Genomic DNA, 26,831 nt, shown 5'->3' with positions numbered 1-26,831 from the left:
ATACTGGTAATTTGATTTGATTTTTTTAAATGAGATTAACAAAAGTTTATCTAATTTATTGTTTTTTCATAAAACATTTCAGTTTTATTAGTTCAATAGTTTTCTGTTTTATTAATTTATCCTTTGAATTTTCAGGCTTTCTAATTTGATATTTAATTAAGGATTTGAAATTTGGTTTTTTGCCTAGATTGTTTAGTTGTATGCCCAAGTAATTGATCTCTTTCTCTATGTTGTTCATGTGAGCATTTAGATATAAAATTTCCTTTAAGAATTGCTTTGGGGCAGATAGGCGGCGCAGTGGATAGAGCACCGGCCCTGGAGTCAGGAGTACCTGGGTTCAAATCCGGTCTCAAACACTTAATAATTACCTAGCTGTGTGGCCTTGGACAAGCCACTTAACCCCATTTGCCTTGCAAAAACCTAAAAAAAAAAAATTGCTTTGGCTGCATCCCATAAGTTTTGGTATATCTCATTGTCATTATCTTTGATGAAATTATTGATGGTTTCTATGATTTGCTGTTCGATCCAATCATTCTTTAGGATTAGATTATTTAGTTTCCAATTAAAGTCTTCATGGACCTTTATTACATGTAATTTTTATTTCTTCATGATATAAAATGGTGCATTTAATATTTCTGCCTTTCTACTTTTGATTGTGAGCTTTTTATGCTCTGAAAGTTAGTTTTGGGGGCAGCTAGGTGGCGCAGTGGATAGAGCACCGGCCCTGGAGTCAGGAGTACCTGAGTTCAAATCCAGCCTCAGATACTTAATAATTACCTAGCTATGGGCAAGCCACTTAACCCCATTTGCCTTGCAAAAACCTAAAAAATAAAAAAGGTTTTGATTGGGTGCCATATACTGCTGATAAAAAGCAACATTCCTTTCTATCCCCATTCAATTTTTTGAGTTTAATAGTCTAGATTTAGTTTGACTAGGGCAGAGTACAGTGAAATTATCATTTCTCTGGTTCTGGACAAACACACACACACACACTCACTCACTCTCTCTCTCTCTCTCTCTCTCTCTCTCTCTCTCTCTCTCTCTCTCTCTGCATCCTGAGGAGTAAACAGTTTAATAAAGAAAATTTAATCCAACCATAACAGATAATGTATAGTCAAATCAAACAAGTTCCTATGTTGGCCACGTGCAAAAATTTATGTCTCTTTCTGCAATTTAAGTCCATCAGTCTCTAGTGGGAGGATCAACGGAATACATTAGACAAGACAGAATCAGAAGTAATTGAACTCAATAAACTTGAAAATATAAATTATGTATAAAAGTATTCCTTTGGGGTGGCTAGGTGGAGTAGTGGACAAAGCACCGGCCTTGGAGTCAGGAGTACCTGGGTTCAAATCCAGTTTCAGACACTTAATAATTACCTAGCTGTGTGGCCTTGGGCAAGCCATTTAACCCCATTTGCCTTGCAAAAAAAAAAAAAAAACCCTAAAACAAAGAAAAGAAAGGAAAAAAAGTATTCCTTTTTCAAAAAAACTGCTGGGAAAACGGGTAAACAGTGTAGCAGAGATAAGACTTAGACCAGCATCTTGCCTCATGTTCTAAAATACTGGGAGCTAAGTGGTACAGTGGGTAGAGTAATGGGACCTGGAGTCAGCAAGATCTGAGCTCAAAACCTGTGTGATCTGGGTAAAGTTGCCTAATCGTTGTTTCCTTTCATTTCCTTAACTGCAGAGTGAGGATAATCACAAAATCTAACTGGCAGGAGCCAAGGAAAGAATATTGGGAAAGGTCTTAGCACACAGTGCCTGGCAAATAAAAGAAATGCTAGTGGTAATAATAATAATAAAAAAGATGGGGTCATAGTTCCATTAAAAATTTACAAAAGAAACATCATATACCTTTCAGGGTTATAGATTAAATATGTTGGGCAGTTAGATGGTGCAATGGATAGAGCACTGGACCCTGAAGTCAGGAGGACCTGAGTTCAAATCTAGACTCAGACACTTACTAGCTGTGTGACCGTGAGAAAATCACTTAACCCTGATTGCCTCACATTTTAGGTCATCTCCAGTCATTCTGATTCATATCTGACTCTTGGAGGACAAAGTGAGACTGGTGACTTAGCACAGCATCCCCCCTCCCTAAAATCCAATTCATGTGCTTCTCATAACCATTACCTCACTGATGTCATGGTCTTTTTCAAGAATGAAGAACAGAGGGTCAGCCGGGAGGTGCAGCAGATAGATCCCTGACCCTGGAGTCAGGAGACCCTAAGTTCAAATCCGGCCTCAGATACTTAATAATTATCTAGATGTGTGACTTTTGGCAAGTCACTTAACTCCACTGCTTTGTAAAAACAGACAAAAAAAGAATGAAGGACAAAAAATCATCATCATCATCACTGATTAAATACATATTTGTAACCAAATAAGATTTAGAGGTAATTGTAAAAGATAAAATGTGTATTGGTCTATGAAACTGAAAAAACTCTGCACTTAAGGATAACCACCAGTCACATTGGAAACATCTTCATATCAAATATCTCCAGTAACTGTTTATTATTTGAGATATAGTGTACACACACACACACACACACACACACCCCCAGAAAAGCCATTTCCTATAGTAGATAGAGGTCAGAAGATATGGACAGTTCTCAAAAAAAAAAGTTTTGCAACCTATGAATAACCTTGTGAAAGAATGCTTTAGATTATTAATAATGCAAATCAAAGCAACCTTGAAGTTTCATCTCAGACCCTGAAAGTTGTCAAAGCTTATAAAAGAAAAGACCAATCAATGTTTGTGAGATTGTGTGAAGATAGGTACACACTAATTCATTATTGATGGAGCAGTAAATCTATATATTGGAAGTCATTTTAGTGTCATGCAAATAATGAGACTACTATCCATATTCTCTGAACCAGAGATTTTCTACCAGACTTACCCCAAGGAGGCCTCTGGTATGAAGAAAGCTCCCATAAACAATCCCCAAAACTCCTATAACTATGTGTCTATGTGTCTATATTTGTGTGTGTGTGTGTGTGTGTGTATTATATATATATATATATATATATATATATATATATATGTGTATATATATATATATATATAATACACATATATATCTGTGTATCAGTATTTTTTATAATAGCAAATAATTTAATGAATGGCTAAACAAACTGTCGTATGTGACTAATAGAATATTACTATGTTAAGAAAAATTAGCATGAAGAATACAGAGTGTCATGGGGAAAAATCTGAAGCATAATGAATTAAGCAGAGTTAAGTAAATAATATGTACAAGGACTACAATAGTTTAAATTTTAAAAATCACAAAAAATTAAAACTGAATTTTTGCAGAATTTCAGAGAAAATAAGAAATGCTATCAAAAACTCACTCCAAATCCATAGTCCTTTGCAGAGGTGGGAAGTTCATAAGAACTGGATATTACACAACTGGATATTATACAAGTTTTCAGAGTTTTCAATCATTTTTAAAAATTTTCTTCCTCTTTTTTTTGTCTTCAAAATATTTTTTATATAATTTCACTCTTAATGGGGAGAAAAGAAGAGATACTAGTGGAAATTTTGGTGATATGAAAGCAATTAAAATTTATTTCAAAAAGAATGTAGCTTTCTTGAGATTGGGAAATTTTTTGCTTAAATTTATATTTACAATGCTTCAGTGCTGCTTCTTGGTATATAGTAAGTGTTTAATAAATGTGTGTTGATATGAAACAAAGAAAGAAAATGCATTTTTAAAATTATTTTTTATTTCAGATGGATATAGTTCATTCATTTTCTCTAAAAAATCATCCTGAATTTTAAGTTCATCACCCAACTGGCAGGAGATGGATAATATGGTTCATTTCTGCTCCCTGAAGAATCATGACTTATATTACATTAGTCAAGAGTTCCAAAATCTTTCAAAGTAATTTTTCTTTATGATGTTATCATTTTAACAATTATTTCTCCTATTTTGTCATCTTCCAATCTGATGAACTTCATAGTCACTTTAATTTGCATTTCTCTTAATTATTAGTGTTTGAGGGCAACTAGAGGGTGCAGTGGATGAAGTGCTGGCTTTGGAGTCAGGGGGACGTGAGTTTGAAACCAGTCTCAGACCTAGCTGTGTGACCTTGGGCAATCACTTAATCCTGATTGCCTCGCATTCAGGGCCATCTCCAGTCTTCCTGAGTCATATTTGGCCATTGGATCCAGATGGCTCTGAAGGTGAAAGTGAGACAGATGATGTAGTGCAGCACTCCCTCACTCAAATCCAGTTCATGTGTTTGTCATGGCATCACCTCCCTGATGTTGTGGTCTTCAGGAATGAAGGACAAACATTATTAGTGATTGGAGAGGTTTTTTTTATATATAGTTCTTGATTGCTTAAATTTTTTTCTTTGAAAACTTCCAGTTTTTATCAGTTGATTGTTTATTGAGGTAGTCCTTAGTTGTATGAAGTTATATCAGTTCATTATATATCTGGTAAATGAGACTGTTATGAGAAAAATCTGGAAGAATTTTCCTGTTATTCGTTTATCTTCTAATTTTAACTGCTTTTGTTTTGATTTTTAACATTTAAAACATTTTATGATAAAAACTGCCCATTTTAGTTTTTGTAATCCTTTCTATCTCTTGTTTGGTGATGAATTTTTCCCCATATATACTTTGGAAGAGTAATTTCTTTCTTCAAAATGATCCCAAATGTTAAAATCTGGCTAATGCCCAGATTATATGAGTTCATTTAACCCATTTATCATAGACTACAAGACACGAGAACTTTTTCCTCCCAAGCATACCTATATTGGTTTTTTGAAGAAACAGATTAAATTTTAGATAGGGAAAATGATGTCCAAAATAAAGACAATGTTAAAGAGAGGTAATATAAATCGCTATAAGTTACAGTTGGTGGCATGGTACTGGCAGACATTCCAGAAGACAACAATTAAATTTGCAGAAGATACTTAATAAATAGCTCCTAAATAAGGAAAGGTTAAATTAGTCACTAAGACCTCACAGAATAGATAACGATAGAACCTGAAAATAATCTCACAGTATAAATCAATATAATCAAGAACATAAATTAGATACACTTTTCCATCAACAGGAATAGTACACTTACTTTTTTGCGAACTCCTTCCTGTGTGCTAGACAGTTTGAGCAAGACAGGAGGAAGGAATTTAGAGATAATATTCTGTAACTGCTCATCTGTTTCAGCATGACCAAGTCGTAAGAAGACTCGCTCAAGTTGATCTGAAATTTGAAAAGGGAAAAAGTATGAAAACAGAGGAAATCACAAATTCAAGTATCAGGATTTGTTGAATTTGTTTCCCTAACCCTCTTCATCAAATTACCAAACACTTCTAATAATTAAGCAAAAGTCAACTATTATGAAGAATCAGAATAAGTTGTCAATAAGGACAACTGTTAAAGTACATATACACAAGGACAGGAGAAATAAATGTAAGTCTAATAAACACAAGTGTTTCAAGAATCTAGGGACAATTTTGTAAAGTTAACACATTGCCAAAAATAACAAGAAAAATAACCAATGTAGAATTCTATTCAATCCTCAAAGTCAGTTAAGTCAGACTAGTCAATAGTCAGAATGTGATAACTAAGGGTCCATATCCATATAACTAGTCTCTAATGCAATTATTAAGATTCTTTCATATCCAAGAGTGATATATAACATAGTCACAAAACTCTCCTAAAAAGGAAAAAGGAAAATTATCTTTAAAAATGAAAGGGTTTGGAAAAGGTAACTCCCAATCTTTTTTTAATTCTAAAGTCTGAGGAAATTTTGAACCCTTTGTGGTTAAGCCTATATGAGTTTTTTAACTCTGTGAAATATATTCCTTAAAATCAGCAGATGATGAAAAGAAGAGATTTATAGCATTGTGGGAAAGATGATGACCCCTAAAATAGCCTCAGCATCTCAAACCCAGTTCTATATCTCACTAAGAGTCTGGAGTAGTGGTAGCTAAGCCACTTCAAAGAAAACTTAATTGATAGGCTCACTGCCCTACCTATCCTGGATCTGAGACAGTGATTTCCAACTATTTCAGAATCATGCCATTCAAAAGTTAATTCTCTGATTCCCTCATATTCTCTCACTGGGCTAAAAGCATGTACATATTTGTAAACACATATATAACCACATATGGTTTCTTGCCATTTCTTTTACTGTGTCTGAGAGTAAAAAAAACAAAACCTAGAATATATATACAAATGAGAAGCAAAATGGTGTAGTGGAGAGCACTGCTGACTTAGATTGGTGGTAGGAGTTTCCTCTTCCAAGGGATCATTCTCTACCCATCAATCACAGGTATAGCCCCTATCCTATCCTGTATAGACACAAAGAGAGAGAGCACGCGCATGTGTGTGTATATGAGAGAGAGAGAGAGAGAGAGAGAGAGAGAGAGAGAGACAGAGACAGAGACAGAGACAGAGACAGAGACAGAGACAGAGATATTCCCAACATGCTTGAAAAACTGATGAAGCCTTGGGCAATTCATCATTCAACTAGGACTGTGAATTATGCTCTAAGGACTTTTTTGACAGATATTTTATGGCTGAGATTCCCATCTCTAATTCATTCTCTCAAGACCATTCAATCTGAGTGGAATATTCTCAATAAAACCATTTCAAGGTTAATATTCCTAGTGAAGTCCTCTCTGGGTTAAGAAATACTAAAGAAAGAACAAACTATTATTCTTAAACTATTTCTAGAAGAAAGCCCCTTGTATTCCAAACAGGTGGCTCACTCTCCTAACTTTTGAAAAGACTACTTTTAGTGACTACTAGGAGAGTAGACTTTTTCCCATGAGAAAAACCTTGGATTCCAAAGAAGCTCATAAGACTTCTCTTGTTTGATGATAAGTAGACTGTTCCTGGATCTTGCATTCCAAGACAAGTTACATTACTTGAATAAGTTAATTATAATCCTAAAGGTTATTCTCACCATCTGGATGGTGACGTAATATTTATGAAAACCTTTGATTCTTTTCTTTGTTGCTGGAGTAAATGTTCACAAGTAGAAAGTAACTCTGAAGACTAACCAATGAGTCTACAGAGAGGAACAATAGGGAGGAGAAGGGGATTGCATTAGACCATATAATCTTGCTTGACTGTCAATTTGGGGCAGCTGCTTGATCTTTTCTACATTTGTGAGACTTGGGAGTATGCCCTTTTCTCAAGAAAAGTCAAAATAAACTTTTTTTTTTTGCTCAGAGTCTCTCTCTATATATATTTTTAGTGGATTTTTATCCCACAGTTTGGTGCATTGGCTGGAAAATTAACCCCCTCCTTAAGCCTCTTTTGGACACACACACACACACACACACACATAAGTGGGCACCATGTTGGAAATTGTCAGCAGCTCGTGATTTAGCGCCCAGGCAGATCCCTTGAGGAGTGAGGGAAAAATACCAAAGAGAGACTTAGTTTGAGCAAAATTGAAAGCCAGAGGATATCCGGAGGCAGCACTACAAGGGAGATGCCCCGCCACAGGAGAAGACCCAGAGATGGTGACACTGGTCCATAAGTTTGTGTATACAAGCCCAGATGTAACCCTGGTGGACCTGACCCTTGTCACTCCCACATAGATCAAATTTGCAGATTGAGTCTGATGGGAGCTGAAAAAAGGACAAAGGTGAAAATATTCCCAAGCAATTAATACAATTTGCAGGGAGAGGTTCCATATTAGTCCAAGCAGTTAGAGGCTATAGGTTAGAGGCCATAGAAGGGTCCAGAAGTGCTGGCTGAGAGCTCTAGGGTCTAGATTTAATAATGGGGAAGAAATCCAAAGTAAAAAAAGGAAAAGTGCAGAAAATGATAAAATGCTGTTGACTTTTTCTCTTCCCTGCTTCTTCACTGTGATTCTGTGTTGCCAGAATACTTTCGCCTCCTCTCCCTCCACCCCCTTCCTGCTTCTTTTCTCCAGGGCACTTGCCTGGTTTTTGTTTTGTTTTTTTTTTGTTTTTTGTTTTTTTGCAAGGCAAATGGGGTTAAGTGGCTTGCCCAAGGCCACACAGCTAGGTAATTATTAAGTGTCTGAGACCGGATTTGAACCCAGGGACTCCTGACTCCAGGGCAGGTGCTTTATCCACTACGCCACCTAGCAGCCCCTATTTTTGTTGTTGTTGTTGTTGTTATCTCTCAACCTTCGGAGTGAAACAGGAGCAAAAAGGGAATTTATTAAGAAAAAGGACTAATTGGGGTGGCTAGGTGGTGCAGTGGATAGAGCACCAGCCCTGGAGTCAGGAGTCCCTGAGTTCAAATCCAGCCTCAGACACAATAATTACCTAGTGTTAAAAGGGACCTTATTTTGAAGTTAAAGAGATGATGAATATTACCAAATATGTCAAATAAAGAAATCATAGAAAGTGCTATTTTAATTTGACAAAGTTTTGGGGAAATAAATTCCAGCAAGTCAAGAGAGTCAGATTAATTCTAAAGTATATAATTTGGTGACACAGAAATACCAGAAAAAGGAAACTAAACAGTTAATCTTTTACCAGAATGATATGGTAACATTAGAGTTTCAGGAGTTTATTAGTATAGATTCTGGTAATGTTAGTTATTATAGAGAGTAATGGAACAAGTGGGGATCTGAGAACAGAGGAGCCTCCAAGGAAAGATTTTGAACCCACCTCCTTATGAGAAGTTATATTCCTTATGAGATGTTATATGGTTTATCCTATCTGAAGAAGGGAACAGGTGATATTCCAATCAGGTTGTGAGATTTTTTTTGAGTAGCTGTCTGCCTTCTCAAAATCTTACCAGTTAAAATCAAGAAGTGTTAAATATTAAATCTTTTGAATAGAAAATGTAGAAAGTGAAATCATGTCTGTGGTTTATATAGCTCTATAAGCTATGGGATCTAGTTCATAACAAGTATTAACTATAGTCAAAAAGGTTAATGAAAAAGAATAGTTTAACAGAATATTAAGAGGAAATGTGAGTATAGCCTGAGTAGGAGGTTCTGAAAGTACTGAGAAGAGAATCAAGGCATAGAGAAAATTGGGATTTTTGAACCATTTGTTAACTATGGAAATTGGTTAAAACATGTAGACTACATGTTTGAGTAGGTTTGACATTGTATAAGTAAAATAATTGATTTTGGGATTTAGGGAGCCTTGGGAGATGATTTAAAAATCAATTTTAAAAAAGGTAGTATAAAAAGCTAAAAGGTCAAATGGAGATATATGTTTAAATGAGGTTAGGGTAATCTGAAAACTGTATTAAATTGCTATTTTTGCAATGTCTGGCAGTAAATTGATTATAAAAGCAATAAACCCAGTAAGATGAAAAGTCTGATATGAAAAGCAACGGCTAGGTAAATGTTAATTTTTTTTATTATGTTATTGATTCTATAATGTACTAAGCTTTGGTACAAAGTAATCTGAAAACAAACTAAATTTGGGGGTTTATAAAAAAAAGTTTGGTTTTTTTTTATTCTAATGTTTTATGGCTCCTCCAGAAACACAGGAAGAAAAAAAGAATCAATGGAAATGTCATAATAAATAGGGACAGAATGCCCTTGGTGGAGGCTGAGAGTCTGACAAAACTATTGATAGGACAGACTGTGAGTTATGTGCTCTTAATCAAGTTTTAGAATTACTGAACAAGGGAAAGGTAATATTTTACACTGATTCAAAATATGCTTGGGATGTATATATATAGTTCATGTATCTGGAAAAAAAAATTCTGGGGTGCGTTAGTAATGATAAACAATAAAGGCAAAGAAAGAATTGCATATTACTTTAATATCTCAAATTGAGGGGAACCTCCAATTCCCAGAACATAAAATGTTCTAAAATATTAAGAAATGTTGTCAGTGAGGATAGAAAACTCTTATAAGTTAGAGCATTGAGAAATTATAATTGCACTGATAAATATAAAAAGAATTTGCAAACATTTTAGGTTTTTAAAAAAAAAGAAAATTATTTAAGGTTATTTTGAATATGACTTTTAGAATTTAAGAGTATAGGGGAGACTAGGTGGCGTAGTAGATAAAGCACCGGCCCTGGAGTCAGGAGTACCTGGGTTCAAATCCGGTCTCAGACACTTAATAATTACCTAGCTGTGTGGCCTTGGGCAAGCCACTTAACCCCGTTTGCCTTGCAAAAATAACCTAAAAGAAAAAAAAGAGTAAGAGTAAAAAGAAAAATCTTTTAATTATAAAAAGGGATTTTTAGAAACAACCACTCTTTTTTTTTTTTTACAAGGCAAACAGGGTTAAGTGGCTTGCCCAAGGCCACACAGCTAGGTAATTATTAAGTGTCTGAGACCGGATTTGAACCCAGGTACTCCTGACTCCAGGGCCGGTGCTTTATCCACTACGCCACCTAGCCACCCCAGAAACAACCATTCTTAAGAATTTTTCTATGTTGCAAAATTCTAGGGAATAAATACATGAAATTGAAATACGCAGTGAATAATTAATAAACTTTGTATAAGAACAGATTCAAACAACTTTTTTTGAGAATTTAAAACTGTGTCACAACAACAAACAATGAATGAACTGAGGTTTAACCTATCACATTTGTCAAGATTTGTTATGAGAAAACTAGAGAATACCTTGCCAACAGGTTATAACTCTCAAGGTCTTTTGTGACCCAGAGAAATTGTGAAAGGCTTTGTTTTTTTACCTAGTGTTTATAAAAAGGAATATCTATATGTAAGATCAATGTAGCTTATTTATTATCTGTTATTTAAGAAGAAATTATATATGTAAATATAATACTGGCATGGGCAAAAAGTGTACATTGGGCTTTTGAAATTATCATATGTGTAAGACACAATTCATGGAGAATCTTATTTTCTTTGTTTTGAAAATAGAAGTGTACTTGGAAGAAGAGATAAATAAGCTTATTTAGAAGAGGTTTGTGTGTTAAAGATATTTATAAGGTTAACTTTAAGAGAACCTATTGTTTTGCTTTGCTTTAAGAGAATGAGATGTCAGCATGAAAATCTTATGTTTCATGTAGGTTAAGAATTTAATGTTTAAATTTTAAAGAAGTAAAATTGCAAATTTCTTCCCCCATGTTGAATACAGATTCAGAAGGATAATGTATAAGAGATTGGGAGGTATATCTTAACTGCAAGATATCCTTTCCAATAATGTTGTATAAATGTGAGGGGGCTTTAGAAAATGATTAGGAAATTAAAAATTGTGTAACCCTAATTAAATGACTTCTCAATGAGTAAGATGTTGAAGAGTGTTATCAAACATGTGATCTACTTTTGGAAATATGAAATATTTTACTATAATGTGATCAAACCTGGAATTAATGATTGATTACTTTGTAGGGGTAATGAGGGAAATTATCAAAGGTCACGACCCTCTGGGTTCCATGAAATTTCCAATGATGTGTCAGACCTTGCTCTATACCTGTAGGTCCAGGTAAAAATATAATAATGGAAAGACTGTTTTGTGAAATCTAGTTCTTAATGTGTTAACACGTATTACTGCTTTATTAAATTCAGAGACACTTAAGATATTCTAGTAGATTGAATGAATTCTGAAAAGTAATAATTGATATTTCAAACATGGCTAATAATTAAATAGTGGTTGTTTGCTTTGAAGTAAAAGCACCTGAGCAACAAGGGAAATTCAATAATGATAATAATCTGTGATTTTTTTACTGTGACAATCTCTTACTAATTGTTATGTGAGAATTCTTAGAATAATCTCCTAGCCAAAGGGGGTGTTTGTTTATTTATTGTAATACAGCAGGATAGCCAAGAGGCCTCTCATATACCATGTTTATCCAGAAATAAAACAAGATATGATTTCAGGCAAAGGGGTGTGGTTTTTCAGATTAGAAGTGCCACCAGGAGGATAGGCCTTCTAGTTGAATTATGAAACATATTTGTTAAGAAGTTTTTTTTTCTATGTCAAGGAATATTCCAGATGCTGGGGAACTTGACTGTTTTTTGAATGTTTAGAAAGTAACCTTATTTAATATATTCTGTTGGCAGGGGCACTCTGAGTAAATGTGTAAGGAAGGGGGCTGATTGATTGTGACCACCCTGTCCAATCCAGATTAGAATTAGCATTTAGTCCTTGTGAAGTAGATTCACTTGGAGATCTAATTACATGGAATTACTATTTTAGATAAGGGGACTTTTAATTGGCTTTTGTTTTGTGTCTAACATCAAGTATGATCAGGGAAGGAAGTGCTGTTAAGTCAATGATCTCTTTAAGTCTGGAAGCCCAAAAGATGATTTGGCACTACACAGTACTGGGAGAAAAAAGCTGAAGGGGAGGCTTTTCAGTGCAACCTGAGGTTGGACCCTTTTGACTTGACTTCCCCAAATGTGACATTTGAATAATGTGTCACCAGATAAATCTAAAATTTGACTTAAGGCATTTGATAATCCATATAACTTCTGTCTGGAAACTAAAACTCAAAATTATATCTATAAAGGAATTTTCCTTTGATGTCCTGAAACTTATAGTAAATCATTCAAGGTCAATCTGATATAGAAATTTTAAGTCAAAGGGCAGCTAAGTGGAGCAGTGGATAGAGCACCAACCTTGGAGTCAGGAGTACATGAGTTCAAATTTAACCTCAGACACTTAATAATTACCTAACTGTGTGGCCTTGGGCAAGCCACTTAACCCCACTGCCTTGCAAAAACCTTTAAAAAAAAAAAAGAAGAAATTTTAGGTCAAGTGAAGTTTAATAGCTAGATAGGTCAGGTCTGCTGTTAGATATATGTTCTGAGAAGAATTAAGATTCCTTGATTTTCCTTTATTTTATGCTAGGAAAAAGGATATTTAAGTAAGATTAAAAAAAAGGTTATATAATCTCAAGATACACTTCTGTCCAGTAGCAGTTTCAAGTTCTACTTGAAAAGGGAATATAAGTCAGTTGAGTATATCAGGAGAAGAATCACCTATAGTTTATTTAGTTAAGAAACATTTTGGGAAGAAAGAGTTTATTTTAGTTAAGGATATTTGAGTTATTATTTTAAGGAAGAGCAAGAGATTAAAGCTATTTGTGTAGAAAGATAGTCATCTAATGTAAATGGTATAAGCTCAAGTTAACTTGATAATTTTCAACACATTCACTTGTGAAGTGAACAATTATGGAAGTTGTATTTTTGTTAAAGTATGTATGTATATCAATATGACAGTGACTAAGGCAAAATGTGAATTTTAATAGCTTTAAAATTTTATGGTCTAATGATAAAAATGAGTCTGCCTGATAAGATGTTATGTTAAAAAGTTCCTTTACCAGAAGAGGAGATCTCAACATGTCATCCAAATTGGAGATTGGAATGGACTCTGCAGATACAGAAAGATATTGAATATCTCCAGGGGAAAAGAGAGAGACACCAAACGAGTACATCTTCCTCCATGTGTCTATGTGTGTGTATGGGTTGTTTGGTCAGGATTCCAAGAAGAAGATAGGTCCCAAGTGGACAGGAAGAGAGAACAGAACCTGAGGGGGTATCAAAGTTAGTCTGAGAGGACTTCAGATGCCAAATATATTTAATATAAAAAGGAGGGACTGAATGGAATACTCCCAATAAAATCATTTCAGGGTTAATATTCCTAGTGAAGTCTTGTCAGGGTTAAGAAATATTAAAAAAAAGAACAAACTATTATTCTTAAACTATTTCTAGAAGAAAGCCCCCTTTATTCCAAACAGGTGGCTCACTCTCCTAACTTTTGATAAGACTACTTTTACTAACTACTTGAAGGATAGTAGACTTATTTCCCATGAGAAAAACCTTGCAGTCTGAAGAAGCTCTTAAGACTCCTTTTGTTTGATCATAAGTAGACTGTTCCTAGACCTTGTGTTCCAAGACAAGTTGCATTACTTCAGTAAGATAGTTATAAACCCGAAGGTTATTCTCACCATCTGGATAGTGAGGTAATATTTTATGAAAACCTTTGATTCTTTTTCTTTGTTGCTGGGGTAGATTTTCACAAGTAGAATGTAACTCTGAAGACTAACCAATGAGTCGATGGAGAGAAATGACAGGGAGGAGAAGGAGGGGATTGTGTTAGGCCATATAATCTTGCTTGACTGTCATTTTGGGGAGTTCCTTGGTCTTCACTTCCTTTGTGAGACTTGGAGTATACCCTTTTCTCGAGAAAAGTGAAAAATTTTTGCTCAGAGAAGTCTATATTTTTTTTTTTGGTGGATTTTTATCCCACACAAATCCAACAATCATTTTAACTCATAGAAAAAGTATTGGAAATACAAAGCAAAGACAAGTCATCAGACCCAAAGTTTCATTCCATTTCACTGTCTTCCTCCATGTAAGTATACAGAAAGTAGGAAGGTAAGTAAGCACATAACTTGTATAAGTAACTTGAATAGCTCTCTCCTCACAACTGGAGAACTCAGGAAAGGGCTGACAGAAATGGAAATGAAGTAACCCTTGAAAAAATAGTTGATAATGACATGATTGATATGGATATATATGTTAAACATAGTTATACATAAATAACTATTAGATTGCTTTCTGTCAAGAGGTGGGGGAAAGGAAGGGAAGGAGGGGAAAAAAATGTGAAACTCAAAACCTTGCCAAAAATGATTGTTGAAAACTCTTTTTATGTAGTTAGAAAAATAAATAAAAAATATTAAAAGAAAAAAAAGAAAAAGATAGTTGATGAAAGAAAAAAGTGTATTCAGGCATGAGGGAGTCCCCTTACAAAAGAACCAAGTTTGGGAAACATTAAGTAGTTCCGTTTGCCAAGTTTGCATGGTATATGATAGCAATAGAACATAAACTGGATAGGCAAGCTGAAGACAGGGCTTAAAATACTAAGTTAAGGAACTCACATTTTATCTTACAGGCAAAAAGTTCTTAGACAGCAAAAAACCATATAGTTTGTGAAGATTTTGGAAACTATATGGAGGATAGATAAGGGGCTAGGGGGAAATGGGAGAGGGTGAATGAGAGGCAGAACCAAGTCCAATGAAGAAACTCTAGCAATAGTCCAAGAAAGATGACTAGGGTGTTGGCCTTGTAAATGTACACAAAGTAACAGATGAAAGAGATATGCCTTTATCCAATAGTTTTCAAGTAACTGGACATGAGAAGTGAGAGAAAGAGTTAATAACAATACCTCCACCTCCAAGTTATAAGTTTAAGTGTCTGGAAGGAAAGCAGTATTTTCAATAGAAATATCAAAATGTGAAGTGGATTTGGCTTAGAAGAAGGAAGAAAGGTAGGGAATGGAGGGAAGAATACAACCTGGGTTTTTTGGGTCTCTCCTCCATCTATTTCATCTTGAGGCTCTATTCCTTGGTTCTCTGCCCCTTCTTTGCCCATTTGCCCAACCTGGTAGTAAGCACTATCTGAACCACGTAAAGTCTCCTTTTTTTGGGAAGACAGGTCAGGGCTCTTCCTGGAGGGAAGAATACAAAGTTCTCTTTTGCACACAAGTTTGAGATGCTATGGGGATATCCAATTAGAAGTGTTTAATAGCAGCTAGAGATGCTGAATTGGAGTTCAGAGATGGGCATAGGAGTCATCTAAATGAATAGAGAGAATGGAAGTCACTGGGAAAAGATAAGAACACTAAAAGAGAATGTGAAAAAAGAAGGCCCAAACATTTCTGGTCATATACACCATCAGTTAAAAAAAACTTTTTAAGAATATAACTCCAATGTGCATATTTTTTATTATTCATAAATAACATATACTACTATATAAGAAATATACATTATAAAACTTATTGAAATAAAAAATAAGAAAAATAAGAAAATAAATCATACTTGATCTTAAATTCAAAAGAATTATGCTGTCTCCTTATAAGCTACCATATATCTACTACCATTGGCAATTAGTATTTCTACATCACCACTTCAGAAAAGCTCCAGCTACCATGCCACAATTCATTCCGTACTCTTCAGAATAACAACATCCTTACCTTCCTATAGAAAATTCTGCTCTGGGGCAGCAGTCATCTGAATTGCTGATTGCTATTCCTAAATTAGATTATAGCAAAGACCCAGCCACCAGGCTTCACTTCCCTATTCTGACCCTGAAAATTACCTTTTCCTCTCATTCCCTATCCCAGTTATGGAAATATGATCATGATCAAATTAACTAAATCCCTAAATGGGATTTGTCAATCTACTGCTTTAGAGACTCATATGCCATTCTTCTAATTTATGAGATCAAACAGTTCTTCCTTCCCTAGACACTACAGATTAATGGATTAAGCTGCTTGAATGCAAGAACTATCTTTTGTTTTTATATTTGTATCCTGAGAGTTGACCACTGGACTTGGTCCATAGAAAATCCCTATTAATGTTTCTTTCATTTATTTTTAAGTAAAGTGTCAAGGCCAAACCTGGACTTCAGAGCATGCTTTCTCTGTCCTGAAGTATGTTTCCTCATCCTCAGTAGGCCAAACAAGGCCCTGGGAGGAAGGCCTCCTTCTATCAGGTGTGAATATAAGGGTAAGGATGGGTGGGATAGCTCGGGGTAGGGGAGGTAGAAGGATAGAAATGAAGGGTAGGTGGAGGGAAGGGAGAGGAATACCCCATAACTCCATGTTTTGCCCATCCCATTTTAGGTTGTGATCTGCTGCTCTGAAAGACAAAGCTGCATTTATCTTTGCAAAAACAAATCTTTTTTGCTTTCTATGATTTTTGTTAATGGTGACAGAACAGAATGGAATAAAGTTATCCTAATTTAAAAACAAACAAACAAAAAAAGAGTACTACTTAGGCAGTGTGTGAAGAATGAGTGGAAAGAGGAGAGACCTGAGACAGGGAGACAAATAATAAGGTTACTGAAATAGTCAAGGCAAGAGATGATGAAATACTTGAACTAAAATGGTGGTTCTATGAATTGAACAAAGATGATAGTGAAAGATGATAAGGAGACAAAAATATCAAGTTTTGGTGACGAATTTGATATGTAGAGTAAAAGAAAAGCAAGAAATGAGAGTAGAATATGAAGACTGTAAACTGTAACTGCAAACAAAGACTGAAAGGAAAAAGGAAACTGATTTTCCTACATACTAAGAAGAAAAGAAATAAGATTAATATAATAAAAATAAAAGCTCTTGAGGAACTGGGCAAAAAAGATACAAGAAAAAATTGGTAAATCTTACTCAAGGAAAGAATTTCTTGAAAAACTAGAATAGACCAAATGGAAATCAAAGACCTCACAAAACAGCAAGAAATATTAGAACAAACATAAGGAGTGAAGAAAAACCTAGAAAGATAAATTTAAACAGGAAGAGATCATACTGCTAACATTCTATTGACAAAAGAAATTAACATCTCTTCAGAACCTTAATTTTAATTTTTTAACCTTAATGTTAAAGCTTTTAAAAGGTGTTCTATAGGGGGAAAAGGCCTTGAGGACAGCACTGATTCTGTTCACAGTTTCATGAGGGGAAAAATAAAGAAACACATTAAAGAAAGGAGGAAGAAGGAGGTAAAATTCTCTTATCATAACTGGGGCATGAGAAAAGTATACAAATAATATCCAAACACAGGGGAAGGGGTGGTGGGAATGGACATCAAATAAACTGAAATGGGCTGAGAAGAGTGGTGAGGGAAGATGGTAAGAATATTAAAATTAAGGGAACATTTTAGGAATGGCTAAAAAAAATTGTGATATATAAATGATGGAATTGTGCTGTAAGAAATGATAAGGAAAAAAAAGACAATTTCAGAGAATCCTGGTTAGTATGAATTGACCTGCATTCAAGTAAGCAGAACCAGAAAAACAATTTACAGGGATAACTCCATTTTTAAAAAACAACTATAAGACAAAAATAACTTTGAAAAACTTGATCAATACAATCACCAATCACAGCTATGATGAAATGTTACTCATTTCTTAACAGAGAAAGAGGTGATAGACAAAATTGCATAAATACCCTTTTGGACATGGCCAAACACTTGTGAACATGTAGAGACTTGCTTATTTGGGTTTTTTCCCTTTCTTTCTCTCTTGGTTTTTAATTGAGGGAAAGAGTATATATGGTGGAGAGGACACTGCTTGGCACATTAAGTCAGTCAATAGGATACCAAAAAAAGAGAGCCATTCTAATTTTTTAAATGTACAGAAGGAATTTCAAAAGTGAGCAGAAAAAGGCAAAAGCTTTGAAAGCATGCAGAATTATTTCACTTTTTTTTAAAGCAAGCTATATCAAAGAGAGATTGTCATATAAATAATGTCACATAAAATCCTCTCTGTGTTCTTTGTGTGTTTGGGAAAGTTTTTTTTTAAGCTAATTAAAAATTTACTTTAGGGGCAGCTAGGTGGTGCAGTGGATAGAGCACTAGCCCTGGAGTCAGGAGTACCTGAGTTCAAATCCAGCCTCAGACACTAAATAATTACCTAGCTGTGTGGCCTTGGGCAAGCCACTTAACCCCATTTGCCTTGCAAAAACCTTAAAAAAATTTTACTTTAAAAAAGTAATAGGAATAAATTAAAGCCACAGACAGGTAGAAAATTTCATACTCCAATCACTTATCAACACATATTCCTCATCAATGAATATATAATAAAAACTTATCTTGTACTAAGAAGTCTTTCTTGATAAATTTCAACAATCCAATGAAAAATTTTATGCTCTGAAGCAGAAATAGGTGCCAAAAAGAAACACTGTTCAAATAAATAGTATGAAATTATATTTTTATGCCCATTAGAGCTTTACATTCATAATTATTTATATGAATTCTTTCCCATTAGAATATAAGGGCAAGGATTATCTGTGGCACTTACAACAGTGCCTGGCACATACTAATCCCTTAATACATGTTAATTGAATGACTAAATGAATGGAAACAGCCATGACAAAAGTTCTTTAACATCAAGCAATTTTTTTATTAATGAAGCATTGCATCACAACCTTGATGGGATTACTGGTTTAACAAAGGCATTATCATTGGGAGATAGGTGGTGCAGTGGATAGAACACTGGCCCTGGAATTAGGAGGACCTGAGTTCAAATTTGGCCTAAGACACTTAATAATTTCCTAGCTGTGTAACTTTGGACAAGTCACTAACCCCATTGTCTTAAAAATAAAATTTAAAAAAACAAACAAAGGCATTAATGTAACATCAACTTCTTAGACCCTCCAAATGAACACTAATTTTGTTATCTGATTCTAAATAAATGATCTTTTAATTATGTTCCAATGAATAAAAAGTTGATGAAACTAAAAAGTAGAAAAAAGAATGGATAAAAGAAAATGGCATAAAGTTATTTTATTCTGTTTTTTAAAATTAACTGACAAGCTATGTCATTTTTTAAAATATTTACTTTTTGTTTGTTATAACATTTTGTTTTCCAATTATATACAATAGTAATATCTACCTATCATTTTTGTAAGGTTTTGAATTTTACATATCCCCTCCCACAGAAGGCTGATAGTCTTTACATTGTTTCCATGCTATACACTGATGTAAATTGAATGTGGTATAAGAATAAACATAACCCCCCCCCCAAGAAGATGAGAAACCTCACGAATAGAGAGAGACAAAAAAACGTACTTCAATCTGTGTTCAGTCTGTCTCTGGGGTGGGTTGCGTTCTTTACCGTAAGTCCACCAGGGAAGTTGGACAAGCTATGTTATTTTAGAAATCCCAACTTTGAGATTAGTTAATGGCTTTGTAAATATCCCAATATTCTGGTTATCCTTGTATAAAAAAATATCTGGTGATCCTTGTATTAAAAAAATCCAGTCATCACAACTAAAACATTAATTATTCTGTCAAAATCTATAGTCTTAATCAAGCTTATTATTTTTGAATGTTATCTTTTCATTTACATACAAAGTAAGTTTTCAACATTCATCTTTTTGTACTTTTAAGTTCTACATTTTCTATCTCCCTCCTCTCCCATGAGTAATCTGATATAGGTCATACATGCACAATCAGGTTTAATATGTTGTGAAAGAAGAATCAGAACTAAAGGGGAGAAAAAACCCATGAGAAAAAGGAAAAAACCCAACATAAAACAAGTTTTAAAAAGTGAAAATGATATGCTTTGATCTATGTTCAGACTCCATAGTTGCTTCCTCTGGATGAGGATGGCATTTTCCATGTCAAACCAGAATTGTCCTTGATCACTGAACTGCTAAGAGGAGTCAAGTGCATCATAGCTGATCATCACACAATATTGCTATTAATATGTACAATGTTCTCCTGATTCTGTCAAGCTGATTATTTAGAAGTAAACAAAAGCAAAATTTAAGAAATTATACTTATGAAATCTCCCTAGAAGTAAATTCAAAAAACGTCAGATAACAGAAGACTTACTAACAGCCCAGGTACATAGACAACAAAACTGAGGGATAACATCTTCAAATCAGACCTTAAAAAAATCTGAAGAGACATTAATAGAGGCAATCCACCCAAACCCAAACATAAATACAGAATTCCCTTTAAATCAAGTCAAACAAATAGACATTCTCCTCTTGCTTGAAAAGCAACAGAAAAGAAAGTTATTCCACTTACAAACATCTCTTAATTGTTAGAAAAATTTTTTCTTACATTGAAGCAAACTATTCATCATCACAAGAATTTCCATCTGGGACCAAGTACAGAAAATCGAATCCCTCTAGAACCTTAAAGCACTTCAAATACTCAAACCTGCAATTATAACTCTCTTGTCTTTTTGTTTCTTTGACTTAAAAGATCCCCAACTTTCGAAATAATTCTTGTAGAACAAGAAATCAAACTTTTTCATTATCTTGGCTGGTATCCTTCAAATAATTACAAGTTTGTCCTAAAACTTCAGGCCCACAGCTGAAAATGATCCGACCAGGGCAAACTACAGCAGTATTATAATTTCTTTTTCTAACATTGTACCTTCTATAAATATATTATGTAATCACATTAACAGTTCTAGCCACCTTATCAGATTACTGACTCCTATAAAACTTATAAGACCATTAAAAACTTTAGATATTTATATGTTGTCTAATGTTACTTTCCCCACCTCTATCTATAAAATTAATTTGGAGAGACCATTTGCAAATATTTTTATCTATATCTATTAAATTTCCTTATGTTAGATTTAGTCCATTGTCCTAAACTGCCAGAATTTTCTGAAATCCTGATCTGGGGACGGCTAGGTGTCACATGTACCTGAGTTCAAATTCGGCTTCAGACACCTAATAATTACCTAGCTGTGTGGCCTTGGGCAAGTCACTTAACCCCATTGCCTTGCAAAAAAAAAAAATCTTAAAAAAAAATCCTGATCTGGTTTTTCAACCTGCTATAGCAATTCCTACCAGTTATATAGCCTTGAAAATCTGACAAGCATGCACCAATACCTTCAAACAAGTCATTAAGAAAAATGATAATGGTACGGGGGCACAGTCAAGATGGTGACAGGAGAGGATCCTCAGCTACTCTCTCTCCAATATTTCCAAACTTATAAAATAACGACTCAAACTGAATTTTCAAGAGACAGAACCCACAGAGGGATCCAGTGAGGCAGTTCCCCAGACCAAGTTAACATGGAAAATAGTAGAAAGACTGCATTCCATGGGGTTAGAGGGGCAGAACGGGAAGGACCCCAGGGCGCTGGGAGCTTCAGCTCACCGCAGCAGGGGCAGTTTCCTGACCTACATCCCCAGGAGCACCAGGCACAACTTGGGGGATGGGGGGGACCTCTGTCAGAGTGAGCATGTGAGCCCCCAGGGAATGAGCACGCTGAGCCTAGGGAGGGGAGTGAAGAGAGACTACCAAGCTCTGTCCTCTGCCCCTAGAACAGGACTCTGGGGATCTGACCACATTCATATGCTGATCGCAGTCTAGGCTACCCATAAAACAGCAAGGCCCCCCCTACCTCAAACCCCAAAGCAGAGGGGGGCACTTAAGGTCATTCACATACCAGGAGGGAAGACAGAGCCTCACACAGGGACATCCTTGGAGGGCGGGGGTATCCTAATAATACTTAAAAGCTCAGGAAGCACCCCAAAAACCAGACACAGACTGGGGAAATGAGAAAACAGAGAAAAAGAAGAACACCACTGAGAAATACTTGTCTATGATCTCAAGAGGGATCAAAATACTCAATCTGAAGATGAGGAAGTACAAGCTCCTGCATCTAAAGACTCCAAGGAAAACAGAAATTGGAATCAAGTTATGACACAGCTCAAAAAATATTTTGAAAATCAAGTGAGGGAGATAGAAGAAAAATTGGGAAAAGAAATGAGAGAGATGCAGGAAAAACATGAAAAAGAAGTCAGCAGTTTGGTCAAGGAGATGCAAAAGAATGCTGAAGAAAATAACATGTTAAAAACTAGCATAGGTGAAATGGATAAAACTGTTGAAAAAGTTATTGAGGAGAAGAATGCTTTAAAAAAGCAGCATTGGTCAGATGGAAGAAGAGATAAGCTGTCTGAGGAAAACAAATCCTTCAGATGTAGAATGGAACTGAGGAAGACTGCTGAATTTACGAGAAATCAAGACAATACTTCAAAACCAAAAGAATGAAAAATTACAAGAAAATGTGAAACATCTCATTTAATAATTTGATAATTTAAAAATTATTGGGATACCTCAAAGTCAGGATCAGGAAAAGAGCCTTGACATCATTTTCAAAGAACTATTTAGAGGGAAACTGCCCTGATATCCTAGAAGCAGAGGGCAAAATAGAAATTGAGAGAATCCACCAATATTCCCAAGAAAGATATCCAAGACTTCCCGGCCAAGATGGAGGAGAGAAGACAGGCACAGTCCTAAAGTCTCCTGATCTCTTCCCCATCTATCACATGAAACAAACCTCTTAAAAGAAATCTGATGCACAAAACCCAGAAAGAAAAGCCAGGAGAAAGAACAACTACCTCAGGATTTGTCTACAGCAGCAGCTTTGGTGGAATTCAGGTGGGAGAATCTGGGCTCAGAGGGAGGATCAGCCCCAAATCAGCCAGATTAACAGCTGAATTGGAACTGGGAGTCTGAGGGCCCGAGAGCCGGACCTGCTGGATCAGAGGTGGGCTGGACGAAAGGGGCTTGGGTCCACGGGGAAGCAGAGGCACTGGTGTTGGTGCTGTCCCCCTGGAGCTCAGGGACCAGGCTCGGGGGAGAGTTCTGGTGCAGGAGAGCTGCAGACAGCATCCCTGGGATCCTCCGGTCTGAGAAACTCTGAGGGCACGCCTCCATTGCACAGAGGCCTCCTCCCAAACAAAGGCAAACTACTTCTGCCTCAGGCCCAGGTGTGTGAGCCAAAGAACCAGCCCAGCTGAGGAATGACCTCAGGCCAGGGCAAAGCCCACCATTGACTGAAGGCAAAAGAATTCAATAGCTCCAACTCCTGCCTTTGGGCAAAGGGAGAGGGCCTGGTAACCCAGATCACAGACACCCCAGAGAGGGCAACTAGCACCTCCTACTGGCCAGCCAGAGAAACTGCATTCAGTAAAGCCTTTAGTGATCCCAAGCCCAGGTGAACCAGCCGCCCCCCAAACTCAAGGTCATAGCATAATGAAGAAGGGTCAGCGGAAAGGTGGATCCATGGAAAAATTCCTGGAAGGAAAAGACCCCAACTCACAAGAGACCTGGAACCTCTGAGGAGAATACAATCTGGTCTCCAGCACAGAAAGACTTCCTTGAAGGAAGGAGCTTAAAAATTTGGGAGAGACAATTAATACCTTGCAACAAGAAAACAAAACCTTAGAAAGTACAACTGGACAAACACAAAAGGAGAATAAATCTCTCAGATCCTCAAATAAGCAAATGTAAAAAGAAATTAATTCTCTCAAAACCTTAATTGGTCAAATGGAAAGCTCTTTCAAATATAGAATTGACCAATAGGAAAAGGAGTTGCAAAAGGTTAATGAAGAACATTCCTCCCCACAAAAGAGAATGGAGTCTATAGAAACTAATGACTCCATGAAACAGCAAGAGTCAGTTAAACAAAATCAAAAAATAGAAAAAATAGAAGCAAATGTAAAATACCTCATCAACAAAACCACTGACCTTGAGAATAGATTGAGGAGGGGCAACCTGAAAATTATAGGTATTCCTGAAAACACTGAAGAAAAAAAAAAGCCTGGACTTAATATTACAGGATCTAGTCATGGTAAACTGCCCTGATATCATGGAATCAGAGGGCAAAGTAGTTATTTGAAAGAGTATATCAGCTGAGCGCTCCGCGGCCTGGGACCAGCGTCCTCCTCACTGGCTGCAGCTGCCGCCCCGGGAGCCCCCTCTATCCCCTCCCCCCCCCCCAGGTCCCTCTCCTCTCCCTTAGATAGTTCCCACGTCGTCTGGGACATCTGAACTAATTTTTCAGGGTGAGGAGAGGTGTGGTCCCGGGGGGGGGGGGGGGGGGGGAGGCTTGCTTTGGAGGAAGAGCTGCCTGGAGGAGCTCAAGATGATAGAGGCCCTGGTAACAACTGAAGCTCAGAAACTGCTGCACCAGCTGAATGTTCTGTTGGAACAGGAGTCCAGTTGTCAGCCAAAGGTCTGTGGCTTGAGACTAATTGAACCTGCTCATGATAATGGCCTTCGGATGACTGCAAGACTGAGAGACTTCGAAGTGAAAGACCTTCTTAGCCTCACTCAGTTCTTCGGTTTTGATTCAGAGACTTTATCTCTAGCTGTGAATTTACTGGACAGATTTCTATCTAAAAAGAAGGTACAGCCCAAACACCTTGGATGTGTGGGATTAAGTTGATTCTATCTGGCTGTGAAATCAACAGAGGAAGAAAGAAATGTCCCATTAGCCACTCATTTGATTCGAATAAGTCAATACAAATTCAGTTTCTGACCTGATGAGAATGGAAAAGATTGTATTAGAGAAAGTGTGTTGGAAAGTCAAAGCTACTACTGCTTTTCAGTTTCTACAGCTCTATTATTCACTCATTCATGAGAATTTACCATTTGAAAGGAGAAAGAATCTGAGTTTTGAAAGACTGGAAGCTCAGCTTAAGGCCTGCCACTGTAGGATTATGTTTTCTAAAGCAAAGCCTTCTGTATTAGCATTGTCTATAATAGCACTGGAGATTCAAGCACAGAAATTTATGGAATTGACAGGAGTAGAATGTCTACAGAAACATTCTAAAATACATTGCAGAGATCTGACCTTCTGGAAGGAACTTGTAGCAAAGTGCCTAACTGAATACTCATCAAACAAGTGTTCTAAACCAAATGTTCAGAAGTTGAAGTGGATTGTGTCTGGGCATACTGCATGTCAGTTGAAGCATAGTTATTACAAAATTGCTCATCTTCCAACAATCCCTGAAACTGGGTCTTAATAGGATTCTTAGGGTGAAGAAATTCAATGATTTTGAAGGCTTATTTCACATAAGAACTGTGGACTTCAATATTAGAAAGGATTGAATGGGGTAAATCTCATCACACTAAGAGGTACAAAAAAACTATGGTAATAGAGGGGAAGAAGGGAGCAGAGGAGAAATACCTGAATCATCTTCTCATCAGACTTGGCTTGAAGTCAACCTACACATACTCAGTTAACTTATAAAACATCTAACCTTTCAAGTATTAAAAAGGGAAAAGGGGAAGGGGGGCACGGAGAAAGGGAAGGGGAGGGGGGGAAATAAGGGGAAATAACAAAAGGAAGGCAAGGGAAAAGGGACAAAGGGAAAGGGGAAAGAAAGGGGAGGGTGTGATATAGGAGGGCAAACACACTGAAGGGTGTGGTTTTCAGAAACAAAAAAATGGGGAATATGGATAAAAGGGGGGAAAGGGGGGAAAAATACAAACAGAGGGAAGATAGTACAGAGGGCAATAAAGAATTAGTAATCATAACCTTGAATGTGAATGGGATGAACTCTCCTTTAAAACATAAGCAAATAGCAGAGTGGATTAAAAACCAGAATCCTACAACATGCTGCTTACAAGAAACTCATTTGAAGCAGAGATAGATACATATAGAGTAAAGCTAAAAGGTTGGGGGAAAAATATTATTTTGCTTCAGCTGAAGTGAAAAAAGGAGGAGTAGCAATCCTTATCTCAGATAAAGCAGCAGCAAAAATAGATAGCATTCCTTAAAAGAGATAAGGAAGGAAACTTTATCCCCCTAAAAGGTACCACAGACAATAAAGTCATTTCAATATTGAATATATATGCACCCAGTGGGACAGCACCCAAAGTCTTAGAGGAGAAGCTGAAAAAACTACAGGAAGACAGAGACAGCAAAACTCTACTAATGGGAGACCTCAACCTCCCACTCCCAGATCTAGATAAATCAAATCATAAAACAAACAAGAAAGAAATTAGGGAGGTAAATAGATTGTTAGAAAAATTAGATATGGTAGACTTATGGAGGAAACTGAATGGGGATAGAAACGAATATACCTTTTGCTCTGAAGTACATGGAACTTATACAAAAATTGACCATGTACTAGGGCATAAAAACCTAATGATCAACTGCAGAAAGACAGAAATAGTGAATACATCTTTCTCAGATCACAATGCAATAAAAGTCATATGCAATACTGGGCCAAGGAGACATAGACCCAGAACAAATTGGAAACTGAATAACCTCATTTTAAAAAATGAGTGGACCAAAAAACAAATTATAGAAAGAATTAACCATTTTATCATAGATAATGATAATAATGAAACAACATACCAAAACCTATGGGATTCATTCAAAGCAAATCTCACGGGATATATTATGGCTCTAAATGCTTATATGAATAAATTGGAGAAAGAGGAAATCAATGAACTATACATGCAACTAAAAAAATTAGAGGAAGAACAAATCAAAAATCCCCAATTAAATACCAAATTAAAAATTCCAAAAATTAAAGGAGAAATTAATAAAATTGAAAGCAAAAAAAAAACTATTGAATTAATAAATAAAACCAAAAGTTGGTATTATGAAAAACCAATAAAATTGATAAACCTCTGGTCAATTTGATTAAAAAAAGAAAGAAGAAAACC

The 26,831-nt window shown here is 35.9% G+C and overlaps 1 protein-coding gene and 1 pseudogene across 3 annotated transcripts in view; one reads left to right on the top strand and one right to left on the bottom strand.

The window, feature by feature from the left end:
• The window catches only part of ECPAS (Ecm29 proteasome adaptor and scaffold), a 190,253-nt gene that overhangs the window by 117,688 nt on the left and 45,734 nt on the right, over positions 1-26,831 (bottom strand). For 2 of the 3 annotated variants that reach the window (XM_074207451.1, XM_074207452.1), the window contains one exon: positions 5,087-5,217. In XM_074207451.1, coding sequence (XP_074063552.1) covers positions 5,087-5,217 — 131 coding nt within the window. Of the gene's footprint in view, positions 1-2,135; positions 2,302-5,086; positions 5,218-26,831 lie in introns of those variants that run through there. The other variant, XM_074207453.1, reaches the window with a different exon arrangement.
• On the top strand, positions 24,281-25,266 carry LOC141497640 (cyclin-G1 pseudogene; annotated as a pseudogene).

This window comes from Macrotis lagotis, chromosome X (genome assembly GCF_037893015.1).
Source record: "Macrotis lagotis isolate mMagLag1 chromosome X, bilby.v1.9.chrom.fasta, whole genome shotgun sequence".
NCBI lineage: Eukaryota > Metazoa > Chordata > Mammalia > Peramelemorphia > Peramelidae > Macrotis > Macrotis lagotis.
Note: the sequence above shows the minus strand (reverse complement) of the source record. Positions and strands in the feature narration are given on the sequence as shown.